This window comes from Megalops cyprinoides, chromosome 3 (genome assembly GCF_013368585.1).
Source record: "Megalops cyprinoides isolate fMegCyp1 chromosome 3, fMegCyp1.pri, whole genome shotgun sequence".
Lineage (NCBI taxonomy): Eukaryota > Metazoa > Chordata > Actinopteri > Elopiformes > Megalopidae > Megalops > Megalops cyprinoides.
Window position 1 is genome coordinate 37,127,761 of NC_050585.1, and position 17,615 is coordinate 37,145,375.

The following is a 17,615-nucleotide window of genomic DNA, read 5'->3' on the forward strand; positions in this document are numbered from 1 at the left end:
CATCCAGTTCTGTGCACCCTTTCTTTCAGTGAACACAGTGTTCCCTCAGAAAGCAGCTACATGCAGCACCGTCTTGGCTATCTCCCACCATGCACCAGGCAGATATTTGTGTTATTCCCCACAGCTGCCATTACTGTGCCGACCATGACTAAAATAGGCCTCAGTGAGAGTGTTTGCCTGAGGCCAGTCTCTGTGACCGTGTTCCTTCTCTATATGGACTCCCTGATGCAGTTTGCAGGCTCCAGTTTCAATAAACAAAACCTCTTGACATGGAAGCCATTGATTTGTCCACTGCCCCTCAGCAAGACACCTGATCATGAGTAAATCAGAGTCATTGGGTTCAAACAGGCAGAGAATAAAATACGACAAAACACAGTTACATCTCAGGTGGGACCCATCTGTTCAACCCCACCCCTTCCCTTAATACGGGTTGAGCTTGGCATGACCAGAAACCGGGGAGTGATAGCATTTGAGGAAGTACACACTGTACTCAGTGGTGTTTTAGCTCAACACACTATGTGTTAATGTGTGTATACTCAGTGCTTACTTGCTGCACTGCCTTCTTGTGTGCTTCTTCTACCATCACCCTCTACACTGGAAAGGTAAACACATTTGTTCATGAAGGGGAGATATAATAATACCTGTCAAATCCAAATTCAAAAATTCGGGCAATTAAGTCTGATGGTACGTTAAGCTGTGTCAAGGTCTTAACAGCTAAATATTTTCTTTGCTGGATGTTAAAAAGCATGCTTTTGTATGTATTAACAGCACCGCAGTTATAGCAACACAACCCTACACTTTTGCAAGAGTTTTTTCCGTCAACAAAACTTGAAAATAATGGCGACACAGATAACCAGATGTATGCCAAACAATCACCAAGATGATTCAATGCCATTGGGCTTTTGGCTGTAGTAAGTAATGTTAGAACAGAACTGTGTCACTTTGCTGGGGTAACATAGGTTTTGTTAGCTGGGGTTCCTTCAGCACACTCTTCTCACCATCCTGTGTCTCTTCAGGAACCTATCACTCGAATTATATCCCCTATTTGGTGTTTGCCCTCCTGATGCACTATGGGATTTGTAGTGTGAAAAATACTCTTCGCTAGCATGTGAGTATATCAGAGGATTGCGTTTGCTGCATCCCAGGACTCACGAGGAAGTGCAGGCATTGTTGCGGTGAGACAAGCATAATGTACCATGTACATAATGTAACTACCAATTCCAAAAATAGGTGGAAAAGCAGGAAAGAAAAAACAAGAAATTCTGAAGATAAACAGGAACAATGAAACTCATACCTATTATTGCCACAATCATGCACAAAAACATGTGCAGTATAATGTATGTAATATATTATAAAAGAGCACTCCCACCTTGTGCGTTTCCAATCCAACAAACAATTCTATTCAGTACCATATAAAAGTAGCTGTAACTAATGGTTTATATAAGCTTTACGTAAGAGTTTCCTGTAGGTGATGATGGCGTGGGTCATGGAACCAGGAAAGTAAATACCACTGCCTGAACAGACAATCCAGCAGTTATCTGATGAAGAAAAGGCCTGGATTCTGGAGGCAGGAGTGAAGGGCAGAGTCCCAGAGGCTGGAAACACTGAAGCATCCACAGAACACAGCCAGACAGTCCCCTCACAGGCCTGTCCGCTCTACTCCTCCCCTGTCTTCTCTCCCTTTATCAAATGTTATCTGCTACAAATTTGGAGCACTAATCACTTTTGCTGCCCTACTTTTCCATTGGTGTTGTGTGTGCGTGCGTGCGTGCGTGCGTGTGTGTGTGTGTGTGCGCGTGCGTGCGTGTATGTGTGAGTGACAGAGAGAAACAAAAAGAGAGAGATAGTGAAACTGTGTAAGTGTGTGGAAGTACTAGGTTGAGGCAGAGCATGTGGAAAGTGTTCTTGTTGTAGGGAAAACAGGGGATTTTGACAGTGAAAAACTGTATCCTACAACAGAGCTGCCTAAATGAACAAACACAGCAACAAACAGCAGTCCCATTCTCTTCTGTCTTAAAAACCTGGTGCTTTCAGTATGTGTGCCACACAAGAATTGCCCATTCTAGCTTAAAGGGACAGTGCTCAACACACACACTCACGGCTTCCAGGGATTCATACGTGAGTGTGTGAATTCTCTGTAGCATATTCAGCAATGCCCAGTTCAAATCCTCCTTGAACAAAGCTGCCAATTAAACATGGCTCTCAGTGAGCACACAGAGAGAACCGCCTGAACCAGGAGCCTCAGAGAAAGAGATTTTTTTGCCCCCTTAATTCTACAGAACCTTTCCATCAGCTAGGTCTCTGAGCTAAGGTTCTGCTGACAGCATGTGCAGCTCCATCAGCGGGATCCGTCAGTTCATCACCACCTCCTGTTTCTGCAGATGAAGTCGCACAAGAGCCTGCTGGTAGTGGGGGACCTGGTGAGGTGTCTACGGGCAAGAAGTGGGGAGGAAGCTCACTAGCAGGTGTTTCTGACCCAGATCCTGACAGCATACCACGGTTTGATTGAATCTCGCAGCGAGAGCCTAGTCAGAGTCAATCCTGGCTATTTGTACCCCTCTTCTTGTCATTCAGCTACGACCTCTATCTCACAGCTGATTGGCAATGAAATCAATATCCAAAAAAAAAGGATTTTTTGTCTCAGTCTAGCAGTTGGTTCTGCGGGAGGGTGTGAGTTGAGAGGGATGTCCAGACGGCACTCACCTTTTTTATCCCCAAAATAAAGGGTCTGCTGTGCCGGATTTGACCACTGGAGGGAGGTGTTGTCATTGTGTTCCACACGGCAGGTCATGTTGGCTGTTTCTCCCTGTGTCACGGTCACATTCTGAGTGATGGGGAACTGGCCTTGGCTACCTGTGAGGGGGAAAAAGGAGACAAAGAATCATATTAAAGCACGGGGACACTTTTGTATCATTCTCTTGGGTATTGCACATATTTGGAATTGTTATTCCCTTTTGGAGCATTGCAGCAGAAAGCAATGCAATTTAGAACATTTTGCACCACCATGTTGGAGGAAGAAAGGCACCTGTTGTGCCTCTGAGAAATGACCTCATCTGGACAGTTAAGACCAAAAAGTGACCTGCTATTGGGAGAGGGTGCCATCACTCAGACTGACTCAGACCACTTCAGACATAATATAGCTTTTCTTACAGCCTAACAAATAAAGCTGTGCCAACAGTGACAATTATGCCTTTTAAAAAATGTGTGGGGCCATCTACCTTCCAGGGGAAGAAAAACTGTGTAACTCACATGGCTGAAATGCAAACAACTGCTAGTGGTTAGAGCTTTTTTCAAGGGGCTACTGCACCAACTATGCACAGTTTGTTTGTAACCTACTGTAGCTACACCATAAAGCCCATTAAACACTTCACGTATTCTGGACTTCACATTACGGCCCGGGCCACAAAATTACTTCCATATCGCCGGCGCTACCTCACCCAGGAGAGCTAAGAGACTGTAGGGACGGAATACAAATGAGGTTCCCAGTCAATTACACAGGGAGCGGCGGCTGCTCCTTACCATGGGCTCTGTCGCCTCTCCTCATCTCCTTGCCGGCGTTGTGGCCCAATTAGAGGTGCTTATGTTCCGCTGCTAAGCGCGCTTGCGCTGCAGCGGGGTGGCAAATTGGTCCATCATCCTGGACACTCCGGGACCCCACTTTGAGGTGGGCCCCCTACCCGGGAGCAGCCACTCGTGATGGGGAACACAGGAGACCAAAATGAGTCCTAATCCCGCAGCCTAGGGGGGATTTTAACTTCTTATTTCATATCTCTGCCTCTTCTCACTGTAAAGTCCTCTAATTGCATTCCGGAGACCTTTTCTCCGCTTGCGTTTTATTGAACTCAACCGGTCCTCTCAGCCTCATGGAAATAAAAAAAAAAGCTCCAAAACCAATACTGTCTTACTGGGTTCTGCAGTACATGCTCTAGTTAATTCATGGAGGGGGCGGGGGGGATGGGGGGAATAACCAGGCGTTTTGCTGACACAAGACTGGGTCAGAATAAAAGGCTATGATTATGGCCTAACAGTAACATAATTGCAATGGGAAACGCGCAATGGCACTGAGGGCCAGCCTCTCTCTGCTCCCTGCTTATCGATGGCGCAACTAGAGCATGCAGGTGTTACCATATGTGTAACTATGTGTGAGAGCACGTGCATGCCTGTGGGAAAGAGTCAGCACGTTCACACATGCACACAAACTTATGTGTGCATGTGTGTGCATGTGCATGTGCGTGTGCGCGCACTTTATGGCGAGTTTAGTCAAATCGCATTCAGATAGCCTCGTAGGGGCGTATCGATTGCGCCTCCGCGGGGGCTGGCGAGATCGTATCGCCCTTTCCATGGTGGGCCTGTGCAGGGTGGACACACAGGATTAGTGAGTGTCCTCCACTCCGCCGAGGTCAGGGAGGGCCCGAGGGCAGCAGCAGTGCCAGAGGCCCTGGATTTGATAAGCAGCCACCACTGCTCCACTGAGTCTGACAGCCAGAGAATGGGACATCGGAGGTGGAAGCTAATGAGGGGTTCTGGGCCTCTAATACCCCCCTAGCTACCGATGCCCAGTGACTGAGATGAAGACTCAAGACTCTGGCAATGCACAGGCAGTAGGTCAGTCTAGTGCTCGGCTTGCGTGATATTAATTCACACTGGATAGAATATAAATATGCATCGGGAGGACAGTCAGAAAAGTGATGCGTTGACAACTCTGTTGACCCTACGATGACAAATGTAATTTGGCCATAATAAACCATCCAGGCAATTCAATTGAGTAATGTCGCCAAGGCAACAGAAAACACTCCATCTTTTCACTAAGATGGTTTATTGGTTATAATGGAGTCTTATGAGAAGCAGAAGAAGAGTATGTTAATGTAGCACAGACAGAAATGTGAAAGAGGGGACATAGCATCACCACTAACTGGAAAACAAAGTCAAGGATTTTGTGAATCCATTTGTTTGGGTGAAATGGCATTGTTTGCACTGGAAGTCAGTTTCGTTGTTGTATGTAAACAATAATCCAGGCAACAGATTGCATTTATTATGCAGATGCAGCAACAGGTAATGAGAGATGGGCGGTGCAGTTCGTCTTCCCTATACCATTTAGACACTTATATTGCTCCTTAGGGCGGGACAAATCTTCAAGTCCAAGGCAGGAAAGGCATCAGAAATCTAAGGCGCATGTCTGGAAGCAATCTGCACCTTTCTTTTCTCTGTATGTTACAATTAGTTGCATCTGATATCCAATCATCACCCATCGTGCCTGTTTAAGATGAACAGGAAGAGGGGGGAGAAACAGCCATGTAGCCTCTCCATATGCCATCGCAGTGAAGTGCCGTTTCGCCAGCTGCACTGGATTGTCTGTAACAAGTCTTCGGTGACTTCATCAGACGGCACGCAGAAAGCAAAATCTGGATGTTGCCCAGACTGCTGTTGAGACAATATGAATGTGCTGCTAATGACAAAGGTGTAAGGGATTTGCAGCTGACAACGGGCTAACTTGTGGCCATTTTGCTTTGTTTAGGGATAAGCAGTTGTGTTTGTTTACTTCAACGCAGGTAATAATTCCACCGCCCAAGACGTGACTTTGACCCTGCCATCTGAGAGGTGACATCTGAGATGCTGAAAGGGACTGGCATCCCATCCTTAAATGGAAGGTAATCCAATGAAAACTGATAATGGCAGTCATTGCAGAATCTAACACCAGTACGGACAATCCCAAAATGCACTGCTATCCAATTCCAGCAACACTTCCTATAGGTCAATTCCTATGTTGAACCTCAATCCCTCATTAAGGTTGTGTCTGGAACACTGTTGCTATGCTCCCGTACTCACAGTGATGGTTTCTCCTTTACTTAGTGCTTATTGCTGGGGTGTGTCTTTTCAAACCCATCAAATGGGGGTTTGCAGACTTGATGGGCAACTCTGCACGGAAGCCCAGATGAGGCAGTCGCTCCGTTCTTGTTAGTCCTGAAACTCTGCTTCTGCTGTCAGCATCTGCATAGATGGATGGTCTGGATGCTTTAGGAATGCTGTGGCCTGACGTACACAGCTATTTTTCATTGGCATTCACACGATCAATCTGGGAGGTGCTGCCACGTTCAACAACTCTTGGTATGGTTCTCTACCCCCCGCTTCTACTGTTTACACTCCTCATTTTAAGCAGGGGTCTGCTCCCATGCATCACTGAATCTGAGCAGAATGTTGCAAAATGAATACAGCCGCGGAGTTAAATGTCTAATGTGTCCCGCTTTCATTTTTAAACATATCGACTGTTTTCTTTTTTAATGGAATGTGAACGCAGCAGGTTTCACACACCCTGATTTACCATGGCTGTAATCATGGTTAAGTTCTAATCATGGTCTACTCAATGCTAATCAACACTGAGCAGTTCAAGATTAGTGCTGATAAGGTTCTGTGAAACCAGCCATTAGTGTTTTTGCCGTTGAGTAAAGATAGGCTACGCATACAGCCTGTGTGTGTTTGTGTGTGTGTGTGTGTGTGTGTGCGCGCGTGTATGCGTGCATGTGTGTGAGTAAAAGAGAACAGCAGGCAGCCTGGGTCCATTGATGATGGTGTGATAAAAGAAACACATGCCCCACTCGTCTGAATAAAAATAATAAAACACAAATATACCTTTGTATGTCATATGATGAAACTTGAGCAATTTACTGATGAGCTCAAACCTTGTTCTGCATTCCTAATGTTCCACCTTTCTGTTTTTTTTACTCATTTTTGGACCACAACAAGCTTTACTAAATGTCATCGACTGGAAAGAATGGATTCTGCATATCCCACCCCTTCTTATACAGCTCCGTCATAACTAAATTGATACATTTGTAATATATGTAAATAATTATTCCAGCACACCTAAGCCCAACTTGAAGATACAATGCAAACATGTTCTGGAGTTTTCCATTCATGATAATTGTAATTCATGTTAATTTTTTCTTCTTTGCTGTTCCCATTCCTACCTTGGGTGGTACTATCAAGTGCCTAATTTGTGGTGCCTTGTGTCCAGGTCTGCAGGGTAGACACAAAGGGACTGGTTCTGTAGCTTCATGCAGCATGTATCTAGATTGTGTCATCTTCTGTTTTCCAAATGTAATCCTTTCTTGTGTTGAGCAGTGTTTATTTTATGAATTACACCATTTTTTATATGACCAGTGCATTCCTTCAGGTTGCAACAATTAGATTCCATCTGATTTTAACTAACTATTAATTTGAGTAGAATGCTCCTTTGCTCTCTTTCTTTGCAATGTTTTTGTTCGATTATGGAATTTAATGTGTAAGCCTTCAAGACTGACCAGTTGCAATGAAACTACGCATGCAATTTAGACTGACCTTTTCAACATCACTAATCCTGAAAAATGAGAACCGAGAGGTAGTGCAGTTATTATGAAATTATGAAATGCCATCAACATAACACTGCTCAATAAAACACTGCTAATGAAAATAATGATTACATGGTATATAATTACTCAATACATTTGTTTCCAATCATATAATTTGCCTGCCTCTAGTTATAAAGAAATCATTTACAGTAGGATAAAACACTGGGCTGGCTATAACGCTTTATTAGTGTGTGCAGTTTGAAGCTTAATCATTCTGTGAAGCTGCTACTTATATTGTCTGATGTCTTTCCCTTGTGCTGTTCCACAAAGTCTAGCAAACACACTGAATATACACCTGTACAATCCTTCATTGAACACCCCACAACATTTTTCTTCGCTTCCAGAAAGTTTGAAATTAGTTTGATATGCTTAATTAGATAAAAAGAAAAATGCCTTTCACATCAACACTGTTCATAGGTTGCCACAACTGTAGAGCTGTACTCTGTATTTGTATTAATTGATTTGTAATGTTTTAGTGTTTTGTATTTTGTAGCCCCAACCTATATGAACATAACTTAAGGTAACCACGGGCACAATGTGTCACCATTTATTGTACATGGTCCTTAACAATATTCACCTCCACATAACCTTACTGTATGCAATCACATAGCGGGTTACATTTAGCTTATGGCTATATAATGATAATGAATTTGACAGCTTCTCTTTTCCAGATCATCTCAGAATAGGAAACCTGTACTGAAACACAGAATTAACTATGACTTGTGTTTAAATTAAGTCTCACCAATCAACAGACAGCTCTAGGCTTGATTGGATGTGTATAAGTATGATATTAAAACGGTCTTAGTAATGCAAAACTCAGTCTATGATCACTCAAGTATTTCAATGGTTGTAGGTATCCATCTATTTCCAAGGTATCATCATCTTTTCTCAAAAGACTCTTTATACCTCATTACAATGAAAAGACCTCATTTTCCAAAAAAATATTTTTTGTCACTCTTTCTATCCAGAGAGCAAAAGAAAAAACACATGCATTTAGATGGAAATTCAAATACTCTAAATGAAGATACTGCCTTGACATCAAGGGTGAAAAGTGTAAATATACTAATCTTAGCAGGTGAACAAACCATCACTTGAATTATGTCATTCATCATAATAAGTTAGGTCCCAAGGAAGATAAATCTGACAAATTAAACCTAGTTATGGTGGTGTAAAACCCTAGAGCTCTTACGGTGCAAATATTTACTGTGAAATATAAATGAATAGACCTGTACAAGCTATTGTTGGAAAAGCTGCTGGAATTGCATATTGCCACAGATAACTGATCATTTGATCATTTTGCCCCTCCACAGCAGCACTGTCCTCCATTCCTCTGTATATCTTCTGATGGCGGTGTCACATGGTGAAGTATGTGATCAAACATTAATCTGAACAGCATTTCCACAAGGAGCCACTTTTTATCATGCTAGTGGTGCACTTCATCATTTATACACAGGGAACTAATGCATTTTGCACCCTATAGCAAAGCATGACCACATAATACTATCACATATTGCTCCGAAGACTGTTTCCACAGACTAGATTTAATGAGGGTGGGTCTCCATACCTGGCATAGCCAGTGTAAATTTCTGCAGAGCGGTTATTCTAATATTGACAGCACGTCTTTCCCCCAAATCATATGCCATCTGTAAACTGGTGCTGAAATATAAAATGATCCCCTGTTTGGCTGTTTCTTCAAATCATGGGAAACAAATGAATAGATTTCACCCTGGGTGTGATGGGATGGGTAAAACAATAGCTAACACCCAGCCCATGCGAGCATCTGTCTTCCCCGTCTGCTGTATTTAAGTGACTGAATGCATCTCAGCTCAGTAGAATCTGATGATCCAGGTGAGGGGAGAAGCCGAGGTCATTACAGTCCTGATTAAGGTCTCCCGTGGTTAGCAGTGTGTATTAAAGACGGAAGAAAGACAGAGAAATGAATCTGTATTGCTCTGGGAAAGGCGCATGCATAATTCATGGTGGTTTTGCATGAAGAGCTGCTTGCCAGATTTTTCCACAGCTTGGCTATCTAAACATCTGGTTTCTTATATTGCAACCCACAGATCTGCACATACAATAATTTCTAAATCTGAATTTCTGTTTTTAATTTATTTGGACAGACACCCACTGCATAATCCGAAATAAAATGTCAAAGGTCTCAGCTCATTTGAGTAAAATGAATTCTGTTACATCAAAACTGCTCCAGAACAGATCAGTAAACACAAAGGCATTTTGATTAAATTTTAGAATAGAAAATAAGAAAAATAATTCCCAGAGAGAACTCTAGTTTACCCATAGTTTACAAATGTCAGACCACCTGTAAATTTAGTTTGTACAAACAAACATAAACAATGTACAAAGCCCACAGCTTTGCCGACAGGCAAACTCGTTAAAACAGAAAGAGATATGAGACGGAGGAAAAGCGGAGATTCTGTCTCTTTAGATGGGTGTAAAATTAAGGGCACTAAAATGAGCCACAGCTCAAAAAACCTTGTTCAGTTTCAGCTGACTGCACCAAATAATGAGAACCAGGTCCTCGATGAACGGCCAATAACCAGCCAAGCACACTGCCACAACAGGTAAAGAGCAGAGTTCTGAGCTGAGGCAGAGAACACCGCGGCGACATGCTGCCTTCTCAGAGAACAAAAGGAAATTTAATTAAACAAAAGGCACCCATCTGCCCATGGGCCCAATGTAATCCGGGCCCGGTGCAAAATTCTCCTCTGAGAAAAAAATTCTTCCTTCGGTAATCCACAAGGAAACGTGAACCGCACACATGTCAGAGTCCGCAGTTGACTGCACAAACCACGATCTGATTGCTCGTCATGTTCCCATAAAAGCAAATCAAAGGGAATACAAGCATGTCACTGGGTAGTCATGCATAATTCCCTCTGTTCCATCGACCTCTATTCGTCTGAGTAACAGTGCCCCCAGGACAGCTCCTTCCAGCACCACACGCCCTTCATCACAATGCTTGTCACTGAAGACACAAGGCCTTTGAGCAGCGTGCAAGTGTACAGGGAGATGGGACTCCCTAATTGCTTTGGGGGGGGGGGGGGGTCAGGTCAATAGTGAATGCTCTTGGACAGACCTGTAATAACCTGTTCTCTGAGTGTCTGGGGAGCCCATAAGTCCAATTGTGAACAGCACATTCCAAAGTAATCAGTTATGCTAACATGTCCTGATGAACAAACGATTAAAGACCACACTGTGCCGAATCACAGAGAGCAGTTTGGGGCTGGCACCTGTTGTTTGCTTTTCATTACAGCCCTGCTAACCACCAGTGAGTAGGGACTGTCAGCTTTACTTCAAACTTAACTTGAGTGAGTTGGCTTAATAACATTAGAAAGCAAAACTACAGAATGCCTGGATTTTCTGCTAAGAGATAGGGCAATGCAAGATTAACAATATACCTTCGATAAACCATCTGGAAAAAAAAAAAAAAAACATGAAGAAAGCACTTAGGTTTCAAGTGTCTCATTCCACTCTACATAATAGCACATTCCACCCCAATCTCTATCAGAGGAATACTGTAGCAAATCCTGTCTAATCACTCCATGCATAAGTGTTGTGACACTATGCGGACAAGTGCTGTGGGAGTACGGCTAAAGTTGGCCCTTGGAGCAATGAATTGACTGCTTTACTCAAAACCTAGAAAAAAAGAGAAAAACTACAAGCCCCATTATTGCCTCCAGTAGTGATATTGTTAATGACTGTTTTCTCCTTCAGACAAAGCTTTGTGTGAGTTTCTTCACACAAAGCATAAATTAAGATGGATTCAATCAACATTTATCCTTAAGTCTGACTCACATTAAATGTGAGTGTTATTTTTTCCCTTACAAACACAGCATAGCAAGTTCAGAGATCAGTAAAATTCATGTTTGAAAATGTTTGCTTGAAAACTGAACTTAGCTGTAAGTCAAAAGTTAATAATCAATATTTGATAAATCCATGAGTTACTCTCAGTCTAAAGGTCTGGTGCCATCTGAGGTAAATAAGGGTACAAATTTGCCTTAAATCGCAATGGCTGTCTTAAGTATGTTGAAAACTACAGAACTTGCACCTCCCAGTGTGTCTCTCAACCCTCTTCTCTCTGTGTATTTGTTTTGAACGTGAAAAGCCCTGCTGACGCAGCAAACCCTTGGTTACCTCATATTATACCTCTCAACTAGTAAAAGTTCTATGGCCGATATTCTGAGCCATTGCTAAACTCCAAGGACGATAAAATGCATTTATCTATATTCTTTTAATACAAAGCAAAGGCACTTTCAATGATCTCTGCATGACATCTACTGCTCTTTCTTATTAAGTGCTGTTTTTTTTTTTAATTTTACAAACCAGGCCTATCTGATTGTCTTCTCGGTAACAAGGTTATTGGTGGATGGAATTTGCATTGGCCTTGTTTTTCTCATCACAGCAAGGCCCGCTGAGACTTGGTGCAGTCAGAGGGTTTTATTAGGACTGACGTATTCTTGTGTGCGATTAATTGAGCAGTGAAGTGACTCCTTATACCCGTCCCCCTGGCCAATGGAACCTCATTGAAATGCGTCCTCTGGGAAGGAGTCTCATGCTGTGGGCAACAATTTCTTTTCTCTTTTATGTGCAAAATCCACATTTAGCATTTTCCACTCCTCTATTTTTGACCCGGAAATGCAGTCATGTTTGGGCATAGTCACTCTACAGAACCTCCAAGACACAGAACCCCCCTGATTACCACCACTCCAAATTAGTCTCTGCACACAGACTACTTAGGCATTTCAACTAGCTCTTAGGTAGCCATCCAATCTTTTTTAAGAGTTGAGTCATATATACATGCCTCCACAGGGTCTTGGCCTTTCTCGGATCTGGCATCATACCAGTAAACACTTGACGTCTTAGAACTTACAAGAATGAACATCTTTTGCTAAGAATCACTCATTCCCACAAAATCTTTCAAAATCTGTTGTTCTTTCACTCTTGCTCTCTCCCACTCTTCTTTTACTCATTAAATTCCAGTCTCAGCTGACTCTTCCGTTACCTCAATATGGAACAGAGCCGATATGATCCAGCTGTTTCCAGAACATGCGCAAGGATCCTGCTCCTACCTCAGTGACAAAATTACAGACATACATAGATTGCATGAAAAATAAACAAATACATATAGATTTGGACTGGATATGCGTAGGGCCATTAGTAACTCCCTTGTGTCTTTGTGTGGTCCGATGGCTATTTTAATCCCCTAATTTGATGACCTCATCTGAAACCCTAGGCCTGGCCCAAACTTTCCATGAATACATAATGATGCTTGACATTTCTGATGACAGAGAGTGGCAAGGCACCACGGTCAATGAGAAATCCAATTTTACAAATGTCATTCAATTCATATTTCAAATGAGCTGAGGTATGCGTCTGCTCCTGGTTCTCTGTTTTTTGGTGTGTGTTTAATGTAGAAGAGATCAACGAGACAGTAACTTAAAGATGAGAAGCATATATTGCACAAATGCAAGACTCCTAGGTTAAAGAAACCTGTTTGTGGTTCTCAGAGAGAGATATGTTCCATTTATATGAGCACAATCGCCCTCTTCAAGACAGTCACAATGATGACCACAGCAAGTAAAGCTGCCACTATGAAGCAGATGGACTCCAGCTACATGCAAAAGCCATTTTTGGGACATGAGAATTTACTACAAGCTCGCTGTATGAAATGCTGTCCAGTCATTCGTTGACATGAGTCTGGAAATTTCCCTTTAACATTAAAAGGGCTGTAGTAGGCTCAGGCCATCAGACATATTCAAGATGCAGGTTACATGAATGTGACTGACCCAGGATGTCCAGGCATCATCACACATTGAACTGAAGGTGACCTCACACTTAATATGCAATGTGTGCAACAATCGTTGGTGGGGAAACACCCTCATAGCTCTTTCTGCCAGAAAAGGTCTTTCTTCAATTTGTCATAAGTATATGCTTACAAAAGAATAGGCAAGCAGGTTAGTGACAACCTCCCACTCACCACAGCATTACACTGACACTACTGTCGAGACAGTCAATGCCCTCCATGTCATGGCGATACTACTAATTAGGATCTAATTATATCTCATATAAAAACACCTTTGCTAATATATTTTAATAATATAAACCACAAACAATATCAAAGTTTTAAATGCATACATAATGAAACACACAAGCCCTGATGATAAAGCAGTTCATACTTTTAGTGTGAACACATTAAAATGGTTTGGCTGTGTCTTACAAATACAGTGTGATGATTAAAGTTCAGAATGTGCTTCACTGTACAGGACATGTGACTTACTAACATGCTCTTTATAAGAGGCAGAAAAAAAAGAGGAGACTGTGTCAACGTTCAAGTTCAATGCTGAGCAGGCCCAATACGTGAACAAAGAGATGCACTCTTAGACTTGTAAGCTCATGCACAGGTGGAGCTTCCGGGCTCTCATTATGAGGCTGTGAAGAGACAGGTGGAAGACCAGTACAGTTTCAGTGCTGATACCTTAGTCTGGTTACAATGTCAGCGCGTGTTAGAGAGTGCAGTATAACCGAACAAAAGAGATTTTTAAATTGAATGAAAAAGATTTGCTGTCAGTAACCCAAAATGTAACAACAGCTACAACAAAAAAGAGGCACAAAGGAGTGTCAGTGCCGGTACAAACAACTGAAGAACAAAAGCGTTCAATGTCAGTGCATACCACAAGGACAGACAATTGTGCTGGTCAGGTCAAGCAATTAATTCGCTTTAGATACCACCCAGCTTGGGTAAGCTTTCACACCTTGATATCCTTTAGGTCAAAGGGCTGAATCAGGTCTCTGAAACAGCAGAGACACATGCCTTCAGACAGAAACATCCAAGGACAGGCACAGAGGTGCTACATGACTGGCTGTCGGAGGGCAGATGTTTGGCCGAATCCCGTGCCAGGCACTGAGCTACTAAACAGGTGGTACTTGAGCAAAATGTCCCATCTGTTCCTCCTTCCCTTTGGCCATCTTGACTTCAGTCAAGAGCAATTCATCTGCAGTTCAGCATCAGTTCATTACAAAAAAAATAAATAAATAAAAAAGAAGCAGAAATTAATAAAAATGCAGGCATTAACCTTTTCACAAGGCACTGGCTACCACAAACATCTGATTTCACCCTGATGGGTCTGTTGCTTTGACGTCAGGCGTGGGGAGGTGTGCTTATGTCTCATTAGGACTACAGAACCTCTCTCAGCCATTAGCTACCCCTTAGGGTTTGGACAGCCTCCCAGTAGCATCAGACACTGGAGCATTCTGCAGGCTGGGTTTTAAACCCAGCTTAAATTGAAAGAGTCACTTACATCAATAACAGTGTGACATTAACCCCACCCCCAATCCTTCACTATTAGCTACAGTGTAAGTGGGTAGGAAAAAACAAATCTCAGAGATGGAGGAGGTCAAAGGATTCTCTTTTACAGTAGCAGAAGGTATACCTGGGGATTGCGCTTGTGCAGGAATGAGGAAACAATAATCTTCAATTTACTAATACTCCTATCAATCAGTTTTGCATACTTAAAATTAAAAATGTGAAGCACACACATGTTCGAAAGCCAGGTAAAGCGTTTCTCGGATTGTATCCTGGTTTTACCCCATCCCAGCTGTGAAGAGGTTTGTTCTCTGGGATGTCTTGTCAATCCTTTGTCAGCTAGTCTGTTTGAGCGTGTTTCCTCTGGGGTTCACACCATTGCTCAGAGAGCTCTTTAGAAACTCGCAATGTTATGGAAAAAGCTCCTGATTTTGACAGGTTGCGTTCCTCAAATCTGAGGTGACCTCACATTACCTCTCTCCTGATGATGGTGTGAGCCCAGCTTGTGTTCTGGAAGACAGTTTAATTCCCCCCGACAGCCCCAATATTTCACACCTAATCAACTCCAATTGTAAGTGCATGTGATTGGAGTCAAAGTCACTCCAGGCTGGAGCGTGGAAAGCTTAAGTTTGTCACCTCTCTGGTGTTGCCCATATTATTGCTTTTCAAAGCTTATTCACTGTTAAACGAAATCATATTCTGATGTAAAGGGGCCAATGAGATATAATTTATTACTGTAATATGAAGAGTGAACCTTGCATGTTTTTTTTTTCCTTATGCCTGCTCATCACTGCTTTGTTTTTACATTCTTAATATGCAAAAACAGAAAAAAAATCAAGGAGTACATGAAATTTACATGAATTCACGCTGCGAACAAATTCAATTAAACCCAGAAAAGACTCCCATTATCCCGCACTGCACAGGCCGCGAATACTTCAAGACAAACTGTAATTTCTAATTTCAGAAATCTAATTAATTACAAAACAACAAACGTGGGCGCTGGCAATTCCATTCTCATTTGCACAATTAGATCAGACCGCAGCTGTTCATCCATTGTAAACAAACATCCCAAACGCAGAGTTTTAATTATTGCGAGATTTTACGTGCGGTGACCAATGGGACAGGGATAATGTGGCCGTTGTGATCAAGCTGTCTTTGTGAAAGCGGTGTTGACATACACTCTGCAATGATGCCGGGTGCCTTCAGACTGGGCGCAACACAGCGAGTTCAGCTCCCGATTGACAGAATAAAATTCAGGTGAAATGGCAGGCTAGGTTCACTAGAGCTTGTTGAAAGGGATAAAGCACCATGAATTATTCAGGATTGTGTGCAGGTGGCTTGGATTACTTTGCCTCTGACACAAACACAGGGGCACATGCAGGACATGTGCTCTCTTTCTTTCAGAGCTCCGGGTGCAGGACGCCAGGGTTTCAGGCTTGGCTTTTGAGCCAGATTTGTAACAACTTGCACAAACCTCTTTGAGCTCGAGTGCCTGTGCCAAAAGCCTGCTGATTCCATCAACTCGATCGGCCTGAGGACTGAGATCTCCCTCTCCTGTGCGGGGCCAAGGGCAAACAGATCATTCTTTTATGAAGGAATAAACTTGCACCACATAAATACTTCAGTCTCTTTGCCCCGGCAAAGACAAGTGACTATTTAATAGAACATGTACCAATGTGTAAAACACCAGCTATGAAATTATACAGCAGCGGGGTGAAGGACGGACAGCCAGAATGAAGCAGTATGGAGAGCTCCATAAACCTGATGTACAGTTTTACTGTGCTGCTTAAAAAACAGAAAGTGTAACTGTAACAGCAGCATTTCTGCAAGGTCACAGTAATAGCCAAGGCCACACCATGACAATTTTAGCCTCTCACTTGTTTGATTATGGCCTCATGTCTCTTGTTTACTGTTAATATGTGAAGACGGTGAACCTAACCAATTAACTGTGGTGCATGATTGCAAAGTGACTATTGAATCTTGTCTCCTCAATTCTGTACATTCCCGTAATCTGCTTTGTAGCATGAACAATAAGATAAAATTCTCTAATTCGGACACATGCTTTGATCAAATAGTTCTGTCAAACCTTTGCATCACACTAGACAGACACTTGACAGACACCAGACAGAATGCCTCAGGATCTGTGGCCTATATTTAGGTCCTGGCCACCACTTCACAACATACCAGATGTGTTGTGTTCACTATTAAAGAACTGACTGTGACATTGATTTTTAATGTGTGGATATTTTTAAATTCTACCATATGGCTACTCAGCTGTCAGTTTCTTTCATTGTGAGAATCAAATAAATAAATTTGTCATAAGAACTCTGACAGTTGTATTCTGACAGTACTCAAAAATATAAGCAGTATTGTAAGGCACAAAACAACAGAAAACAATAATTGCTTTGCTCAATATCACATCATCAGCTGAACCAATATAATATTCCACCTCAGGGATAACTGCCAAAAACAAAGCTCAATTCATCTTTGATTGTATCTTTCCATGTGAGGTTTCATAAGCAAGACATCATTTGGTGTTAATAGAGCTGTCATTGCTATATTTTCCAAATCTAAAGACTTGTCACTAAGTGGGCACAGTGCTGAAATACAGTAATTTTATAATGTAATTTTAGCACATTCTATTTTGGGGTCATTTTTACATTTTCCAAATCTTCTGGTACAGACTGCAAGTAAAGAAAGTTAATTGGGAAAAGTTCCTCCATTTGCAAGATATATTTTTTAATGAACACCCAATATAAGTAATTTGACATAGTATAAGTGTAAGTAGAATTGCAATTAATGTCATCAATGCAAGAAAACTACAGAATAAAAAAAAAAACGCTGCAATTAACCTTGAAAAACTTGGAGGTACAAATGCAAATAAATGATAGAGCTCACATATTCTTATTGCA

At 42.2% G+C, this 17,615-nt stretch overlaps 1 protein-coding gene across 1 annotated transcript in view; it reads right to left on the reverse strand.

Annotated features, from left to right (window-relative positions):
• The window catches only part of LOC118775372 (cell adhesion molecule 2-like), a 316,581-nt gene that overhangs the window by 66,166 nt on the left and 232,800 nt on the right, over positions 1 to 17,615 (reverse strand). The window contains exon 3 of the mRNA XM_036525265.1: positions 2,704 to 2,853. Within this exon, the coding sequence (XP_036381158.1) occupies positions 2,704 to 2,853 (150 nt within the window). The remainder of the gene's footprint in view (positions 1 to 2,703; positions 2,854 to 17,615) is intronic.